The sequence below is a fragment of the Cherax quadricarinatus genome, chromosome 20, assembly GCF_038502225.1.
Source record: "Cherax quadricarinatus isolate ZL_2023a chromosome 20, ASM3850222v1, whole genome shotgun sequence".
Classification (NCBI taxonomy): domain Eukaryota; kingdom Metazoa; phylum Arthropoda; class Malacostraca; order Decapoda; family Parastacidae; genus Cherax; species Cherax quadricarinatus.
In genome coordinates, this window is record NC_091311.1 from 22,117,006 (window position 1) to 22,138,434 (window position 21,429).

The 21,429-nt window shown below is 39.3% G+C and overlaps 1 protein-coding gene across 1 annotated transcript in view; it reads left to right on the forward strand.

The window, feature by feature from the left end:
* Cpsf6 (cleavage and polyadenylation specificity factor subunit 6) overlaps window positions 1–21,429 on the forward strand; it is a 215,496-nt gene that overhangs the window by 147,786 nt on the left and 46,281 nt on the right. The window contains exons 6-9 of the mRNA XM_070087088.1: window positions 1–115; window positions 10,958–11,010; window positions 11,386–11,552; window positions 21,155–21,293. The exon at window positions 1–115 is cut by the window's left edge and continues 9 nt beyond it. Of these exons, the coding sequence (XP_069943189.1) occupies window positions 1–115; window positions 10,958–11,010; window positions 11,386–11,552; window positions 21,155–21,293 (474 nt within the window). The remainder of the gene's footprint in view (window positions 116–10,957; window positions 11,011–11,385; window positions 11,553–21,154; window positions 21,294–21,429) is intronic.

The following is a 21,429-nucleotide window of genomic DNA, read 5'->3' on the forward strand; positions in this document are numbered from 1 at the left end:
CACGTGCTCCGCCTCCTCCTGGTCACATTCAGAGGCCCATGCATCCTGGAGGCCCAGGTGGTCCACCACCAGGTCATGGTGGTCCACCTCCTCGTGGACCACCACCCAACATGGAGTAAGAGGTGAGGATGTTGCACTTTAGAGGGTCATTTGAATTGTGATGCCTGTGTACTTTAACCCTTTGAGGGTCGACAGGCCCTCTCCGAAACTCGTTCTCAGGGTCGGCCAAATCTAAAAAAAAAAAAAAATTATTTTCTCTTATGAAAAGATAGAGAATCTTTTCCCGATCATAAAGACACCAAAAGTTTGAAATTTGATAGAAAACTTACGGAATTATGCTCTCGCAAAGTTAGCGGTCTCGGCGATGTTTACGCATCGGCGATTTTGCCCACTTTGAGCCCCATTTTCGGCCAATTTCACTGTACTAGTCGACAAAAAACATGAATATTTCGCTAGAACTCCATTTTTTCTATCGAATGGGTGCAAGAAACCACCCATTTATGAAATTCAACTATCCAGTACAGTGGTCAGAATTTAGCAATTTTGCCAATTTCACACAAATTTCAAAAGATGCCAATTTCCGAATAGGGTCCAGAATAAACAAGAAAGACATTCCTGGCACTAAAATGACATTTCCTCTAGTCATTAGTCACGTCTCAAGGCCCCTCTTATATTCTTTTGCTTTCCACTTTGAATTTTTATTTTCACAAAAAATATAAGATTTACTGTTATGCAGACTACTGCATTAGTGTAAAAAATGGTATAAATATTATTGGTGCACTTGTGAAAGAATATTAGACTCACCAGTTGACGTGTATTGCACGCTTGGCACGATTTGTTTACTTTTGAAGTTTGGTAAAAATCGAACATTTCTGCTACTTTGAGCTCAATTTCAAGGCACCTTTCATTGTAAAACCAGTCAAAATCATCTCAATTTCTGTAATATGTCTTCCATTCTATAAAATGAGACCAAGAAAACTAGAATACAACAATAAATACCATACGAAAATACACTGCAAAGTCGCTGATTTATTAAAAAAAATGGTCAGTTTTTTTTTTCTCATTATGCACTGTGTGCTGCAGGATTTTTTTTAGACTGTGCACACTGACCACATAGACCCATTCTTTCATATGAAGGCCTACCAGCTTTCTCCCACTAGATTTGAGGCCGCTAGAATTTATGAGTACTAGTACGTCAAAAACCCCTATGCGTAAGACGTACTAGTACGACCAAAACCCTCAAAGGGTTAAGCAAGATAGCTAATGAATGGTTAATGTGTTTCCTTTCTTGGAGTAACCTTACCTTGGTGGGAGATGGCTGGTGTGTTCAAAATACAATAATAATAATACTTTCCTAACAATAAATATAGTAATTTTCGAAAATCATAAAGTTTTTTGACAAAATATTGACTCGCGAATCGTCGTTTGACTCGCAAATAGTCGTTTGTTCCAGACGCGTACGCACAGCCCCAAGTGGCGTCACACTTCACAGCCAGTGTGCCATTGTTTATCAGCAAGTGAGGACGATCCCACGCGTTCATACGATACATTTCATAATACAGTGGACCCCCGCATAACGATTACCTCCGAATGTGACCAATTATGTAAGTGTATTTATGTAAGTGCGTTTGTACGTGTATGTTTAGGGGTCTGAAATGGACTAATCTACTTCACAATATTTCTTATGGGAACAAATACGGTCGGTACTGGCACCTGAACATACTTCTGGAGTGAAAAAATATCGTTAACCGGGGGTCCACTGTACATTGGACCCCAGCCTTACAGTGGCATCGCGTTACGTTAAATCCGCCATACGATACATTTGAACGCAAATATTTTGCCTCGCCTCACGCTAAAAAACTCGCCTCACGCGATTCGTCCGGGACGCGTCTCACACGTGGCCTCAGCGCCAGTGTTCATAAGCCAGCCAGTGTGGTCGCATCTGCGCATACATTTTGCACATTTCACATTATCCCAGCGTTTTTAGTGCTTGTAACTGCAAAATAAGTCACCATGGACCCCAAGAAAGCTCCTAGTGCTATCCCTGTGGTAAAAAGGGTGAGAATTAGTATGGAATTGAAAAAAGAGATAAAAGAAATGTGTGCAAAGTGGGTTGAACTGCAAACCTTCATGGATGAAAATCACCCTGACACAGCTACTGCAAGCTGTGTTGGCAGCCTGTACAATGACAATGTTATGGCCCATTTTAGGAAAGTCTTAAAGGAACGGGAGGTACAGAGCTCTGTGGACAGATATGTTGTGCGACAGAGGTCCAGTGACTCTCAAGCTGGTCCTAGTGGCATTAAAAGAAGAAGGGAATTAACCCCGGAAAAGGATTTGCTACCTAAAGTCCTAATGGAAGGGGATTCCCCTTTTAAACAATAACAGCTTCCACACACTCCCCTCTTCCCATCCCATCAATCATCACCAGATCTTCAATAAAGGTAAGAGTCATGTATTCTATTCTTAGTAGAGTACGTATTAACTGTGCATGTCTTCTTCAGTTTGTGTGTATTAAAATTAATATTTTATGTGGTAAAATTTTTTTTTTTTCATACTTTGGGGTGTCTTGCACGAATTTGATTTCCATTATTTCTTATGGGGAAATTTAATTTGCCCTACAATAATTTCGGCATACGATGAGCTCTCAGGAACGGATTAATATCGTAAGGCGGGGGACCACTGTATTCCATTCGTTCTAGTGCTTGCAACTGCTAAATAAGCCACCATGGCCCCCAAAGAAAGCTCCTATTGCCAGGCCTTTTGTAAAGAAGATAAGAAACACAGTAGAATTCAAGAAAGAACTCGTAGCAAAGTACCAAAGTGGAGGAGGAAGAGAGAGGGCAGAATATACCTTCTTCAGTGATTCTATGATATGTACGATACTAAAGCAGCATGAGTCGATAAAGGGTATAGAGCCAGCTAGCAATAAAGTGTAGCATTAACAGTGTAGCAAGTAAGTTAAGTGATTAATCGATAGAAAAAGGACAGCACGGACCTAACTCCTCCAATGTTGTTGGAATTATGTAGGGCTAATGACAACACTGCCACCTCCACCACCACTATGTATGGCTTATGCTCTCAATGGCCATTATTCACCCAACAACAAAACACAACACCACTCGTGACATAATGACATTTTTTATTAATCCTATAGTATGTGTCATGTTTCTGTGTTATTAATATTGTTTTTTATGTCATATTAGATGAATTGTGATATATAAATAAGCCAAGAGTTGATATTAGTGTCATATTGAAGGACTATCTTGTCCCGCTTCCAAACACACACCCCTGCCGCCGCTACAATTCCTAACACGTAATGACATTTTATTCATACACCAACAAGAGTCTTCAATAAAGGTAAGCGTGATGTTGTTATTCTATTTTTCATGTCTCATTGTTTCCTGTGAATTTTTTTTTTTATTAACACACTGGCCGATTCCCACCAAGGCAGGGTGGCCCGAAAAAGAAAAACTTTCACCATCATTCACTCCATCACTGTCTTGCCAGAAGGGTGCTTTACACTACAGATTTTTAAACTGCAACATTAACACCCCTCCTTCAGAGTGCAGGCACTGTACTTCCCATCTCCAGGACTCAAGACCGGCCTGCCGGTTTCCCTGAATCCCTTCATAAATGTTACTTTGCTCACACTCCAACAGCACATCAAGTATTAAAAACCATTTGTCTCCATTCACTCCTATCAAACACGCTCACGCATGCCCGCCGGAAGTCCAAGCCCCTCGCACACAAAACCTCCTTTACCCCCTCCCTCCATCCTTTCCTAGGCCGACCCCTACCCTGCCTTCCTTCCACTACAGACTGATACACTATTGAAGTCATTCTGTTTCGCTCCATTCTCTCTACATGTCCGAACCACCTCAACAACCCTTCCTCAGCCCTCTGGACAACAGTTTTGGCAATCCCGCACCTCCTCCTAACTTCCAAACTACGAATTCTCTGCATTATATTCACACCACACATTGCCCTCAGACATGACATCTCCACTGCCTCCAGCCTTCTCCTTGCTGCAACATTCATCACCCATGCTTCACACCCATATAAGAGCGTTGGTAAAACTATACTCTCACACATTCCCCTCTCTGCCTCCAAGGACAAAGTTCTTTGTCTCCACAGACTCCTAAGTGCACTGCTCACCCTTTTCCCCTCATCAATTCTATGATTCACCTCATCTTTCATAGACCCATCTGCTGACACATCCACTCCCAAATATCTGAATACATTCACCTCCTCCATACTCTCTCCCTCCAATCTGATATCCAATCTTTCATCACCTAATCTTTTTGTTATCCTCATAACCTTACTCTTTCCTGTATTCACTTTTAATTTTCTTCTTTTACATACCCTAACAAATTCATCCACCAACCTCTGCAACTTCTCTAGAGAATCTCCCAAGAGCACAGTGTCATCAGCAAAGAGCAACTGTGACAACTCCCACTTCGCGTGATTCTTTATTTTTTAACTCCATGCTTCTTGCCAAGACCCTCGCATTTACTTCTCTTACAACCCCATCTATAAATATATTAAACAACCACGGTGACATCACGCATCCTTGTCTAAGGCCTACTTTTACTGGGAAATAATTTCCCTCTTTCCTATGTACTCTAACTTGAGGCTCACTATCCTCGTAAAAACTCTTCACTGCTTTCAGTAACCTACCTCCTATACCATACACCTGCAACATCTGCCACATTGCCCCCCTATCCACCCTGTCATACGCCTTTTCCAAATCCATAAATGACACAAAAACCTCTTTAGCCTTATCTGAATACTGTTCACTTATATGTTTCACTGTAAACACCTGGTCCACACACCCCCTACCTTTCCTATAGCCTCCTTGTTCATCTGCTATCCTATTCTCCGTCTTACTCTTAATTCTTTCAATAATAACTGTACCATACACTTTACCAGGTATACTCGACAGACTTCTTCTTTCAACATACCAGCTGTATCCCACCGAGGTGGGGTGGCCTGAAAGAAAAAACTAAAGTTTGTCCTTTTAAATTTAGTAATATATACAGGAGAAGGGGTTACTAGCCCCTTGCTCCTGGCATTTTAGTCGCCTCTTACGACACGCATGGCTTACAAAGAAAGAATTCTGTTCCACTTCCCCATGGAGATAAGAGGAAATAAACAAGAAGAAGAATTAGAAAGAAAATAGAAGAAAACCCAGAGGGGTGTGTATATATATGCTTGTACACGTATGTTTAGTGTGACCTAAGTGTAAGTAGAAGTAGCAAGATGTACCTGTAATCTTGCATATTTATGAGTCAGACAAAAGACACCAGCAATCCTTCCATCATGTAAAACAATTACAGGCTTTCGTTTTACACTCACTTGGCAGGACGGTAGTACCTCCCTGGGCAGTTGCTGTCTACCAACCTACTACCTACAACTCGACAGACTTCTTCTTTCTTTCTTTCAACACATCGGCCGTATCCCACCGAGGTGGGGTGGCCTGAAAGAAAAAACGAAAGTTTCTCCTTTTACATTTAGTAATATATACAGGAGAAGTGGTTACTAGCCCCTTGCTCTCGGCATTTTAGTTGCCTCCTACAACACGCATGGCTTACGGATGAAGAATTCTGTTCCACTTCCCCATGGAGGTAAGAGAAAATAAACAACAAGAACAAGAACTAGTAAGAAAATATTAGAAAACCCAGAGGGGTGTGTATATATATGCTTGTACATGTATGTGTAGTGTGACCTAAGTGTAAGTAGAAGTAGCAAGACATACCTGAAATCGTGCATGTTTATGAGACAAAAAAATGGACACCAGCAATCCTACCATCATGTAAAACAATTAAGGCTTTCGTTTTACACTCACTTGGCAGGACGGTAGTACCTCCCTGGGTAGTTGCTGTCTACCAACCTACTACCTACAACTCAACAGACTTATCCCCTATAATTTTTGCACTCTCTTTTGTCCCCTTTGCCTTTATACAAAGGAACTATGCATGCTCTCTGCCAATCCCTATGTACCTTACGCTCTTCCATACATTTGTTAAATAATAGCACCAACCACTCCAAAACTATATCCCCACCTGCTTTTAGCATTTCTATCTTTATCTCATCAATCCCAGCTGCCTTACCCCCTTTCATTTTACCTACTGCCTCACGAACTTCCCCCATACTCACAACTGGCTCTTCCTCACTCCTCCTCCTTCTTTCAACAAACCAGCGTATCCCACCGAGGCAGGGTTGCCCAAGAAGAAAAACGAAAGTTTCCCTTTTTAAATTTAGTAATTTATGCAGGAGAAGGGGTTACTAGCCCCTTGCTCCCTTCCTCACTCCTACAAGATGTTATTCCTCCTTGCCCTATACACAAAATCACAGCTTCCCTATCTTCTTCAACATTTAATAATTCCTCAAAATATTCCTTCCATCTTTCCAATACCTCTAACTCTCCATTTAATAAGTAGTACCAACACTCTTGTATGGGCGTGAAGCTAGGGTTGTGAATGTAGCAGCGAGGAGGCGGTTGGAGGCAGTGGAGATGTCCTTTCTAAGGGCAATGTGTGGTGTAAATATTATGCAGAAAATTCAGAGTGTGGAAATTAGGAGAAGGTGTGGAGTTAATAAAAGTATTAGAGGGCTGAAGAGGGGTTGTTGAGGTGGTTTGGTCATTTAGAGAGAATGGATCAAAGTAGAATGACATGGAGAGCATTTAAATCTGTAGGGGAAGGAAGGCGGGGTAGGGGTCGTCCTCGAAAGGGTTGGAGAGAGGGGGTAAAGGAGGTTTTGTGGGCAAGGGGCTTGGACTTCCAGCAAGCATGTGTGAGCGTGTTAGATAGGAGTGAATGGAGATGAATGGTACTTGGGACCTGACGATCTGTTGGAGTGTGAGCAGGGTAATATTTAGTGAAGGGATTCAGGGAAACCGGTTATTTTCATATAGTCGGACTTGAGTCCTGGAAATGGGAAGTACAATGCCTGCACTTTAAAGGAGGGGTTTGGGATATTGGCAGTTTGGAGGGATATGTTGTGTATCTTTATATGTGTATGCTTCTAAACTGTTGTATTCTGAGCACCTGCAGAAACAGTGATAATGTGCAAGTGTGGTGAAAGTGTTGAATGATGATGAAAGTATTTTCTTTTTGGGGATTTTCTTTCTATTTTGGGTCACCCTGCCTCGGTGGGAGACGGCCGACTTGATGAAAAAAAAAAAAATCAGGGAAACCGGTTATTTTTATATAGCCGGACTTGTATCCTGGAAATGGGAAGTACAATGCCTGCAGTTTGGAGGGATACGTTGTGTATCTTTATACGTATATGCTTCTAAACTGTTGTGTTCTGAGCACCTCTGGAAAAACAGTGATTATGTGTGAGTGAGGTGAAAGTGTTGAATGATGATGAAAGTATTTTCATTTTGGGGATTTTCTTTCTTGTTAGGTCACCCTGCCTCGTTGGGAGACGGCCGACTTGTTGAAAAAGAAAAAAATCCATTTGTTCTCTAGGCTTCCTTAACTTGTTAATCTCACTCCAAAACTTTTTCTTATTTTCAACAAAATTTGTTGATAACATTTCACCCACTCTCTCATTTGCTCTCTTATTACATTGCTTCACCACTCTCTTAACCTCTCTCTTTTTCTCCATATCTCCATGTACTCTGTTAATTATACTTTGGTGTACCTGTACCTAAATATACTTACACACTGTGCTGGTGTGCAGGTACAGATTAAAATCGCTAAGAATCTCTCTACTCGTGGTGCCAATAGTACATAATAATCCTCACTCTTGGGCACATTAAATGTCTTATACGTATTACATTAATATAGACATTTTCATTAATCCATCTATGATATTTTCTTCAAAATTATGTAAGAAGGAAAATTACATAGCATATAAACATGATACACTCACAAAATAAAAATTTAAGTAAATGTGAGATTTGTTTACTATTGCGGCTGTGTAGGTAGTGTCGGAAGAATTACATTTTCTCTAGTCAAACACTGGGGAATACCTGTAGACAAAATATTCCTTTCGTATGCCTTCACTCATATATAGCAATTGATGACCCTTGTGGGTTTAGTGCTTTTTTATTATGATAATAATATCATCATCTTCACTCTAAAAATGGTGTGTTGCATGAGAATGGGAGTGTTGCAGTTTGTTTATTCTGTACTAACTTGCACAACTTGTACACAATGTAAGAATTTTTGTATTGTGAGATTATTATTATTATAATAAAAAATATATTTTGAGGTAAAAATTTTACAAACTCTTTCAAACGTACGTGAATGGACTAAAAGCTGACACACATTAATACGCATTTATTTCGCCTGACAAAGTGATCGCCCACTACCTGTTCAGTTTGTGTTTTTACATTATCTGAACTCTATCTCGTTCTCTCTCTCGTTTACTCTTTCGTTAACTAGTTGGCTCTCACTGACGATGGCGTCTTAGCTTAGCTGTGATAAAAAGAGGAGTCGTTAACCTCTTGCTTTAAGTGCCAAGTTAGAGGATGATAGTGTGCCATTCTGATTTTATTCAATAAACACCCTGCCACTTAGCTCTCACACCTTTATATTAATATTTTAAGGTAAGTAATAAGTGTACTCTGTGTGTATCTTACCTTTTATTGTGTGTTTTTTTTTTTTGGGCCTATTTCTATTGCTAACTTAATATAAGTTAGTGTAAACTTGTTGTCTGGCATTTTTTGCATATTTTATATTATTTTTTGTTTTTTTTTTTTTGTTTTTATTATCACACTGGCCGATTCCCACCAAGGCAGGGTGACCCGAAAAAGAAAACTTTCACCATCATTCACTCCATCACTGTCTTGCCAGAAGGGTGCTTTACACTACAGTTTTTAAACTGTAACATTAACACCCCTCCTTCAGAGTGCAGGCACTGTACTTCCCATCTCCAGGACTCAAGTCCGGCCTGCCTGTTTCCCTGAACCCCTTCATAAATGTTACTTTGCTCACACTCCAACAGCACGCCAAGTATTAAAAATCATTTGTCTCCATTCACTCCTATCAAACACGCTCACGCATGCCTGCCGGAAGTCCAAGCCCCTCGCACACAAAACCTCCTTTACCCCCTCCCTCCAACCTTTCCTAGGCTGACCCCTACCCCACCTTCCTTCCACTACAGACTGATACACTCTTGAAGTCACTCTGTTTCGCTCCATTCTCTCTACATGTCCGAACCACCTCAACAACCCTTCCTCAGCCCTCTGGACAACAGTTTTGGTAATTCCGCACCTCCTCCTAACTTCCAAACTACGAATTCTCTGCATTATATTCACACCACACATTGCCCTCAGACATTACATCTCCACTGCCTCCAGCCTTCTCCTTGCTGCAACATTCATCACCCATGCTTCACACCCATATAAGAGCGTTGGTAAAACTATACTCTCATACATTCCCCTCTTTGCCTCCAAGGACAAAGTTCTTTGTCTCCAGACTCCTAAGTGCACCACTCACCCTTTTCTCCTCATCAATTCTATGATTCACCTCATCTTTCATAGACCCATCCGCTGACACGTCCACTCCCAAATATCTGAATACATTCACCTCCTCCATACTCTCTCCCTCCAATCTGATATCCAATCTTTCATCACCTAATCTTTTTGTTAGCCTCATAACCTTGCTCTTTCCTGTATTCACTTTAAATTTTCTTCTTTTGCACACCCTACCAAATTCATCCACCAATCTCTGCAACTTCTCTTCAGAATCTCCCAAGAGCACAGTGTCATCAGCAAAGAGCAACTGTGACAACTCCCACTTTATGTGTGATTCTTTATCTTTTAACTCCATGCCTCTTGTCAAGACCCTCACATTTACTTCTCTTACAACCCCATCCATAAATATATTAAACAACCACGGTGACATCACACATCCTTGTCTAAGGCCTACTTTTACTGCGAAATAATTTCCCTCTTTCCTACATACTCTAACTTGAGCCTCACTATCCTCGTAAAAACTCTTCACTGCTTTCAGTAACCTACTTTCTACACCATACACCTGCAACATCTGCCACATTGCCCCCCTATCCACCTTATCATACGCCTTTTCCAAATCCATAAATGCCACAAAGACCTCTTTAGCCTTACCTAAATACTGTTCACTTATATGTTTCACTGTAAACACCTGGTCCACACACCCCCTACCTTTCCTAAAGCCTCCTTGTTCATCTGCTATCCTATTCTCCGTTTTACTCTTAATTCTTTCAATAATAACTGTACCATACACTTTACCAGGTATACTCAACAGACTTATCCCCCTATAATTTTTGCACTCTCTTTTGTCCCCTTTGCCTTTATACAAAGGAACTATGCATGCTCTCTACCAATCCCTAGGTATCTTACCCTCTTCCATACATTTATTAAATAATTGCACCAACCACTCCAAAACTATATCCCCACCTGCTTTTAACATTTCTATCTTTATCCTATCAATCCCGGCTGCCTTACCCCCTTTCATTTTACCTACTGCCTCACGAACTTCCCCCACACTCACAACTGGCTCTTCCTCACTCCTACAAGATGTTATTCCTCCTTGCCCTATACAGGAAATCACAGCTTCCCTATCTTCATCAACATTTAACAATTCCTCAAAATATTCCCTCCATCTTCCCAATACCTCTAACTCTCCATTTAATAACTCTCCTCTCCTATTTTTAACTGACAAATCCATTTGCTCTCTAGGCTTCCTTAACTTGTTATTCTCACTCCAAAACTTTTTCTTATTTTCATAACATCTTACCCACTCTCTCATTTGCTCTCTTTCTACATTGCTTCACCACACTCTTAACCTCTCTCTTTTTCTCCATATACTCTTCCCTCCTTGCATCACTTCTACTTTGTAAAAACTTCTCATATGCTAACTTTTTCTCCCTTACTACTCTCTTTACATCATCATTCCACCAATCGCTCCACATATTTTATATGTGCTCTGATGATAATACTTGTGGACCTGTATGGTAGCCGGGCAGAGGGACAATATTACGTTTTCTCTGCTCAGCCACCAGAGAAAACGTGTATGAATCTGCGTTTGGCCCAGCCACTCCCCCACTCCGCTTTTGTTTACAATTTTCGGCATGAATTATTCATTACTTCTCCCTTCGTTTATGATGGCATCTAAAGGTAGTTGTTAGAAACGATTAAATTCAGTGAACAAGGTATGTCGATGCTAATAATATGGCTCTGGGCCACAGTGTAGGTAGCCGGTAGGTGTAGCCAGGTGGGCTACACCTACCAGCTACCTACAGGCTACCTATACTGATATCCTACAAATGAATACAAATTTTAGTGTCACTGCTTTTAGATATTGTGAATGTTTGAAGAACATTTTTTTTTTTTATTTTGTCTGTGCTTAATAATTACTTCTTATTAATTTGATTGACAATCATCAGGTCCTCCACCTCATGGTGCTCCTCCACCACATGGCCCTCCTCCCCATGGGGGTGGCCCACCGGCTCCTCACGTCAACCCAGCTTTCTTTCCACCACACAGTGCTCCTCCTCCTCCTGCTGCAGCTGCACCTCCTGCACACTATGCCCCACCACCCCCAACCCATCAGGTAATTGCATAATGTTTCTTTTTAATTACACTCTTTGTTTTATAGTTTTAATAACTTGTTCAGTGTTGTGTACTATTCTTTGTATTCAAAGTTGTGTGGTATGTGCAGAATATTTCTCTATGACTAATAATTATTAGATTTGCTACTACACCTGTGACTTATTTTTTATAATGAATGCTTAATCAATTGGGCTATTTGTACCCAACTCCTTACTAACTTCTTACAGCACTACTTAGTAATGTAGCAATATCTGATTTTTGGATCTTTGTTGTCTTTAGTCTCTCAGATTGGAGACTAAAAAACCACTATTATTCAGATCCCTAATACTGCCAAGTGTGCAAGCAGTTTCTATATTCTTTTGTGCATTTCACTTGTATAGAGCTTTAAGCAATCATTTTAACCTCAAATTGTTACTAGAATGATTCAATTGATTTTTTCATACAGCACTCAAAATTATATATTTTTGACATGCTTTATATATAGCTTAAATTTTCTAGAAACTCAGTGCAGATAGAGAGGCCTAAGATTAGGGTACAGCTTATTAGTAGCAATCAAAGCATGTTGGTTGTTGTGTTTGACTTTATATATTAATATGCTTTAGGGAGGGAGGGCTAGTGGTTGTCTTTGACTATACAGTAGGGCCCCACTTACGCGGCAGGTTAGGTTCCAGGCTACTGCCGGAAATCAGACATCACCGGAAGGCAGAATGCCATTTTTTCCACTTATAAATGCATATAAATGCCAGATAACTAGTTTACACTAACTTATATTAAGTTAGCAATAGAACTAGACATTAAAAACAATAAAAAGTAAATTACACACACAGTACACCCATTACTTACCTTAAAATATTTGTAGTCTTAATGTAGGGTGAGAGGTGAGGTTTATTTGTAGGTAGTCAGGCTTGGGAGGTATGGTAACCAGCCAGGTCAGCCCACCCCACCCCACCCACACGTAATATACTACGACATTTAATTAAAGCGTCCCAGAGAGATAAAATGCATACACAGTACATTCATTAATTAACTTGAAATATTTGTACAGTAGGGCCCCACTTATACGGCAGGTTAGGTTCCAGGCTACCGCCGTAAAGCAGAAATCTCTGTAAAGTGGAACACCCTTTTTTTTTCCCTTATAAATGCATACAAATACTAGATAACAAGTTTACACAAACATATATTAAGTAAGCAATAGAACCAGGCATCAAAAAAACAATAAAAATGTAAAATACACACACAGTGCACTTATTACTTACCTTAAAATATTTGTAGTCTTAATCTAGGGTGAAACTAGTAGTATTTATTGTAAGAAATCAAGTGTTGTATGTATGACAGTCAGCCGGGCTACCATACCAGGCCAACCCACCTACACATAATATTCTATTACATCCCAGAGTGATAAAATGCATATACAGTTCACTCATTACTTAAAATAATTGTAGTCTTAATGTAGGGTCAGGGGGTGAGTAAATGAGAGAGAGAGAGAAAATGAGTACATGAGGGAGGACAGGTGCAGAGTTATGTAAACACACCAGGCAAACACAAGTTTTGTAAACAAACAAAGTGTACACGTCTGGTTTGTGTACAAGTTGTCTCTACATTGATACGGTAGAATAAATAAAGAAGAAGACTTCCATTCTCATGTAACACCATTTTTAGAAGAAATGACGCTCTGAGTGAAGGCAATGGAAATAAGTCACTCTGACTTTTTTGGGTTATCCTAGGTTCTCTACACATATGCTGTTATGTATGATAATCTATGTAACCGTATTTGTGTATACCTGAATAAACTTACTAGAGAAAATGTTATTCTTGCCATCACTCATAAAAGTCTGGCTACCACATCTCATTTTTTCTTCTCAACAAGTCGGCTGTCTCCCACCGAGGCAGGGTGACCCAAAAAGAAAGAAAATCCCCAAAAAGAAAATACTTTCATCATCATTCAACACTTTCACCTCACTCACACATAATCAGCACAGTAGCATGAGTGCATACTATGTATGCACTCATGCTATGTATGTTTAGAAGTATATACAGTGGACCCTCGCCTAGCAAATGCATCACATAACGTTAAATTCGCCTAACAATACATTTTAACGCTAACGTTTTGCCTCGGCTAATGCTAGAAAAATTGCCTAACGATATTCGTTCCCGGGTACCAATTAATATCGTTAGGTGAGGGTCCTCTGTACATATAAAAATACACAATATATCCCTCCAAACTGCCAATATCCCAAACCCCTCCTTTAGAGTGCAGGCATTGTACTTCCCATTTCCAAGACTCGAGTCCAGTTATATAAAATAACTGGTTTCCCTAAATCCCTTCACTAAATATTACCCTGCTCACACTCCAACAGCTCGTCATGTCCCAAATACCATTTGTCTCCATTCACTCCTATCTAACACGCTCATGCACGCTTGCTGGAAGTCCAAACCCCTCGCCCACAACACCTCCTTTACCCCCTCCCTCCAACCTTTTCGAGGACGACCCCTACCCCGCCTTCCTTCCCCTACAGATTTATACACTCTCCATGTCATTCTACTTTGATCCATTCTCTCTAAATGACCAAACCACCTCAACAACCCCTCTTCAGCCCTCTGACTAGTACTTTTATTAACTCCACACCTCCTAATTTTCTGCATAATATTTACACCACACATTGCCCTTAGAAAGGACATCTCCACTGCCTCCAACCGCCTCCTCGCTGCAGCATTTACAACCTAAGCTTCACCCCCATATAAGAGTGTTGGTAATACTATACTTTCATACATTCCCTTCTTTGCCTCCATAGATAACATGTTTTGCCTCCATACATACCTCAATGCACCACTCACCTTTTTTCCTTCATCAATTCTATGATTAACCTCATCCTTCATAAATCCATCCGCTGACATGTCATCTCCCAAATATCTGAAAACATTCACTTCTTCCATACTCCTCCTCCCCAATTTGATATCCAATTTTTCTTTATCTAAATCATTTGATACCCTCATCACCTTACTCGTTTCTATGTTCACTTTCAACTTTATACCTTTACACACACACTCAAATTCGTCCACTAACCTTCGCAATTTTTCTTTAGAATCTCTCATAAGCACAGTATCATCAGCAAAAAGTAACTGTGTCACTTCCCATTTTGTATTTAATTCCCCATAATTTAATCCCACCCCTCTCCCAAACACCCTAGCATTTACTTCTTTTACAACCCCATCTATAAATATATTAAACAACCATGGTGACATTACACATCCCTGTTTAAGACCTACTTTTACCGGGAAGTAGTCTCCCTCTCTTCTACACACCCTAACCTGAGCCTCACTATCCTCATAAAAATTCTTTACAGCATTTAGTAACTTACCACCTATTCCATATACTTGCAACATCTGCCACATTGCTCTCCTATCCACTCTATCATATGCCTTTTCTAAATCCATAAATGCAATAAAAACTTCACTACCTTTATCTAAATACTGTTCACATATATGCTTCAATATAAACACTTGATCTACACATCCCCTACCCACTCTAAAACCTCCTTGCTCATTCTCAATTCTACATTCTGTCTTGCCTCCAAAAAAAACCATACCATGGGCGGGATTTGAACCCGCGGTCAGAGTCTCAGAACTCCAGACCGTCGCATTAGCCACCAAATCCATAGGCTTTCTTAATTTGTTTAAATCACTCCAAAATTTTTTCTTCTTTTCATTAATATTTCTTGACAGTGCCTCTCCCACTCTATCATCTGCTCTCCTTTTGCACTCTCTCACCACTCTCTTCACCTTTCTTTTACTCTCCATATACTCTACTCTTCTTATAACACTTCTGCTTTGTAAATACCTCTCATAAGCTACCTTTTTCTTTTTTATCACACCCTTAACTTCATCATTCCACCAATCACTCCTCTTTCCTCCTGCACCCACCCTCCTATAACCACAAACTTCTGCCCCTCATTCTTATACTGCATTTTTAAAACTATTCCAACCCTCTTCAACCCCCCCACTACTCATACTTGCACCAGTCCACCTTTCTGCCAACAGTTGCTTATATTTCACCCGAACTTCCTCCTCCCTTAGTTTATACACTTTCACCTCCCTCTTACTTTTTGTTGCCATTTTCCTCTTATCCCATCTACCTCTTACTCTAACTGTAGCTACAACTAGATAATGATCCGATATAAACATGTACATCCTGGAGCCTACCCATCAACCTTTTATCCACCAATACATAATCTAACAAACTACTTTCATTATGTGCTATATCATACCTTGTATATTTATTTATCCTCTTTTTCATAAAATATGTATTACTTATTACCAAACCTCTTTCTACACATAGCTCAGTTAAAGGCTCCCCATTTTCATTTACCCCTGGCATCCCAAATTTACCTACTACTCCCTCCACAACATTTTTACCCACTTTAGCATTAAAATCCCCAACCACAAGTACTCTCACACTTGGTTCAAAACTCCCCATGCACTCACTCAACATTTCCCAAAATCTCTCTCTCTCCTCTATACTTCTCTCTTCCCCAGGTGCATATACGCTTACTATAACCCACTTGTCACATCCAACCTTTATTTTACTCTACATAATCCTTGAATTAATACATTTATAGTCCCTCTTTTCCTGCCATAGCTTATCCTTCAACATTATTGCTACTCCTTCTTTACCTCTAACTCTATTAGAAACCCCTGACCTAATCCCATTTATTCCTCTCCACTGAAACTCACCCACCCCCTTCAGCTTTGTTTCACTTAAAGCCAGGACATCCAGCTTCTTCTCATTCATAACATCCACAATCATCTCTTTCTTATCATTTGCACAACATCCACTCACATTCAGACTTCCCACTTTGACAATTTTCTTTTTATTCTTTTTAGTAATTATTACAGGATAAGGGGTTATTAGCCCATTGTTCCCGGCATTTTAGTGGACTTTTACAACACACATGGCTTACAGATTAAAGATTCTTATTCCACTTCCCCATGGATATAAAAGGAAAAGTAATAAGAACAAGAACTAAGATGAAATCAAAGAAAACTCAGATGAGTGTGTATAAATAAATGTGTACATGTATGTTTAGTGTGACCTAAGTGTAAGTAGAAGTAGCAAGACGTACCTGTAATCTTGCATATTTATGAGACAGACAAAAGACACCAGCAATCCTACCATCTTGTAAAACAATCATAGGCTTTCGTTTTACACTCACTTGGTAGGACGGTAGTACCTCCCTGGGTGGTTGCTGTCTACCAACCTACTACCTGTAATCTCATATTTCTTTCAACACACCGGCCGTATCCCACCGAGGCCGGGTGGCCCAAAAAGGATAAACATAAGTTTCTTCTTTTACACTTAGTAATATATACAGGAGAAAGGGTTACTAGCCCCTTGCTCCCGGCATTTTAGTCGCCTCTTACGACATGCAGGGCTTACGGGGGAAGAATTCTGTTTCACTTCCCCATGGAGATAAGAGGAAATAAACAAGAATAAGAACTAGAAAGAAAATAGAAGAAAACCCAGAGGGGTATATATGTATATACTACATGGTTGTACATGTGTGTGTAGTGTGATGTAAGTGTAAGTAGAAGTAGCATGACATTCCTGTAATCTTGCATATTTATGAGACAGACAAAAGACACCAGCAATCCTACCATCATGTAAAACAATTATAGGCTTTTGTTTTACACTCACTTTGCAAGACGGTAGTACCCATCCCCTGGGTGGTTGCTGTCTACCAACCTACTACAGTGGACCCTCGACTAACGCTATTAATCCGTTCCTGAGTGCTCATTGTTAGTCAAAATAATCGTTAGTCAAGTTAATTTTCCCCATAAGAAATAAAGGAAATCAAATTAATCCGTGCAAGACACCCAAAAGTATTGAAAAAAAAATTTTTAACACAAGAAATATTAATTTTAATACACACAAACTGAAGAAGACATGCACAGTTACATGACACTTACTTTTATTGAAGATCTGGTGATGATTGATGGGATGGGAAGAGGGGAGTGTGTTGATGGTCTTAGTGTTTAGAAGGGGAATCCCCTTCCATTAGGACTTGAGGTGGCAAGTCCTTTTTCGGGGTTACTTCCCTTCTTCTTTTAATGCCACTAGGACCAGCTTGAGAGTCACTGGACCTCTGTCGCACAACATATCTGCCCATAGAGGCCTGTACCTCCCGTTCCTTTATGACATTCCTAAAGTGTTTCACAACATTGTCAGTGTCACCATTAAACACTTGTTCAGGTTTCAGTCCTTCACTGTCTATGTACTCCTTGAATTCCTGCACATATTTTTCAGCTGCTTTTTGGTCCAAACTGGCAGCCTCACCATGCCTTATCACACTATGTATGCCACTACGATTCTTAAATCTCTCAAACCAACCTTTGCTGGCCTTAAATTCACTCACATGACCACTAGTTGCTGGCATTTTTCTAATTAAATCGTCATGCAACTTCCTAGCCTTTTCACATATGATCGCTTGAGAGATGCTATCTCCTGCTATCTGTTTTTCGTTCATCCATACCAATAACAGTCTCTCAACATCTTCTATCACTTGCGATCTCAGTTTCGAAAACATAGTTGCATCTTTGGCAAGAACAGCTTCCTTGATTGCCGTTTTCTTGGCCACAATAGTAGCGATGGTTGATTGGGGTTTTGTGTACAGCCTGGCCAGCTCGGAGACATGCACTCCACTTTCATACTTAGCAATGATCTCTTTCTTCATACCCATAGTAATTCTCACCCTTTTTGCTGTAGGGTTGGCACTAGAAGCTTTCTTGGGGCCCATGGTGACTTATTTTGCAGGTGCAATCACTAGAAAGGCTGTGATAATATGAAATGTTCCAATTGTATGCTTGGAAGCGACCGCGGTGGCTGGCTGGCTTGTAAACACTGGCCAGAAGTGGACGCGTCTCAGACGGAACAAATAGTGTTGGTCGAGTTTTTTAGCGCTAATCGAGGCAAAAATTTTGCAATAAAATGTATCGCTAGTCAGATTTATCGTTAATCGATGCCATCGCTGGTCGAGGGTCCACTGTACCTGTAATCTCATATTTATGTTTATTCTATTGTGGGGTGTATTTATCATTAGTATATGTTATGTTTCGTGTTTATTATATAATTTTGAAAAAAATATCATTGATCGATTAATGAAAATATGTATATTAATGTAATATACGACATTAAATGAGACTCGGTGATTTTTTTTTTTTTTTTTTTTTTTTTTGAAGAAACCAGCCGTATCCCACCAAGGCAGGGTGGCCCAAAAAGAAAAACGAAAGTTTCTCTTTTTAAATTTAGTAATTTATACAGTAGAAGGGGTTACTAGCCCCTTGCTCCTGGCATTTTAGTCGCATCTTACAACACACATAGCTTATGGAGGAAGAATTCTGTTCCACTTCCCCATGGAGATAAGAGGAAATAAACAAGAACAAGAACTAGTAAGAAAATAGAAGAAAACCCAGAGGGGTGTGTATATATATGCTTGTACATGTATGTGTAGTGTGACCTAAGTGTAAGTAAAAGTAGCAAGACGTACCTGAAACCTTGCATATTTATGAGACAGAAAAATGGACACCAGCAATCCTACCATCATGTAAAACAATTACAGGCTTTCGTTTTACACTCACTTGGCAGGACGGTAGTACCTCCCTGGGTGGTTGCTGTTTACCATCCTACTACCTGTAATCTCATATTTATGATTATTTGTTCTATTGTGGGGTGTATTTATCATTATATGTTATGTATCGTGTTTATTATATAATTTTGAAAATATAATGGATGGATTAATGAAAATGTGTATAATAACGTAATGTACGACATTTAATGAGACTCGGTGATTATTATTATTATTATTATTAATTCTAATATTGCGTCACTTGTGCAATTCGTCTGGCTACCACATCTCATATTTATGTTTATTTATACTACTGTGGGGTGTATTTATCATCTTTATATGTTATGCATCGTGTTTATTATATAATTTTGAAAAAATGTCATAGATGGATTAATGAAAATATGTATATTAACGTAATATACAACATTTAGTGAGACACGGTGATTATTATAATCATTACTAACATGATGTCTCGAGATATAAGACACTCTTACTGATTTTAATGTGTACCTGCATGCCAGCACAGTATGTAAGTTTATATAGGTACAGGTATACATAAGTATTATTATCAGAGTATGTATAAAATATGAAATAACTTTTAAAAACACTTGAAATTTTGGAGTTTCCAGACATAATGGAGAGACTTAGTGCTTACGGATCTCATGGAGAATATAAACAAACTAGGTGGGGCGCGGTGACCAAATTAGAAAGTCAGGTGGGGGGAGCCGTACAGAGAGTTTTGATCATAATTTGAAATGACTGTATTAGCGGAATGCCGTAAAGCAAAGCGCCTTAAAATGGGGCCCTACTGTAGTCTTAATGTAGGGTGAGAGGTGAGTTTTACTTGTAGGAAGTCAGGTTTGGGAAGTATGGTGGCCAGCCAAGGCAGCCCTCCCTGCCCCACCCCACCCATACGTAATGTAATTTTTAGAAGGAATGATGCTCTGACAAATTATTATTATTATAAATTTTTATTATAACAAGTTGTTGGTTTTTAAGTTATTATTATTATAATCATAATAAAAAAAAGCGCTAAACTCACAAGGGTTGTGAATGCTATAGATAGAGTGAAGGCATACGAAAGAAATAAATTTCACTTAAGTTTCTGGTGTTTGACTAGAGAAAACATAATTCTATGACTCTCCTGCCAAACGCTTCGTAAACAAATCTCATATTTATGTCAGTTTTTATACTGTGGGTGTTTGTATCAAGTTTATATGTTAGGTAGCATTCTTATTATATAATTTTGAGAAAGATATCATAGATGGATTAATGGAAATGTGTACATTAACGTAATATACGACATTTAATGCGCCCAAGATATTATATGGCGTTGAGTAGAGAGAGACTTAGTGATATTAGTGTGTACCTGCACTTCAGCACCAGTGTGTAAGTATATTTAGGTACAGGTACACATAAGTATAATTATCAGAGTACATATAAAATATGCAATAACTTTAAAACACTTGAAATTTTGGAAAATTTCCAGACATAGAGAGTAATGCTCACGTAGAATGTAAACGAACCGGATGGGGCGCACCCTATTTGAAAGACCACTCGTTGTATAGCAAATTTTGGTTATAATTTGAAATCGCAGTCTTAGTGGAATGCCGTAAGGCAAAACACTGTAAAGCAGGGTTCTACTGTATTTACTTTAGTGTGCTTTAAGGATATTGGTGGCTGTTCTTCATTATATATAATAAAATGCTTTGAGGTTAAAAAAATTTAGGAAATAGGTATATAACACAATGAACAATCAGCCCTACTTTCTGTAAGTGGCAAGATTTATGGTTTAAGGATTTTCTGATTTGTAACCTGTGTTCTTGAAATGTGCAATAAATACGTAGTTTGCTTTGCCATTGTGTCTAGCTCATTTTTTCTTTTGTATACCATTAAAAGTAACTGTATAGTCATAATTTTTATGCAGTTGCATTTATGACTTAGCGATAACATTTTCTGAAATCATTCCAACTTAAAATTCCAGCATGGTGGATTTGGCAGTGCTGATCACCGTATTGAAGGACCTCCACCACTGTCAGAGGCAGAATTTGAAGACATAATGAACCGTAATCGTACAGTGTCTAGTTCAGCAATTGCAAGGGCTGTTGCTGATGCTTCCTCTGGTAAGTTCTTGGATCAGTATTGCTTGGGCTTCCTCATTATTAACAATTCAAAACTATGCTAAATCATTATTATTAATACAGTTTTCATGTACTTGTCTGTACTAAGTTTCATATTTACCTGCCAGTAGTGTTCTTT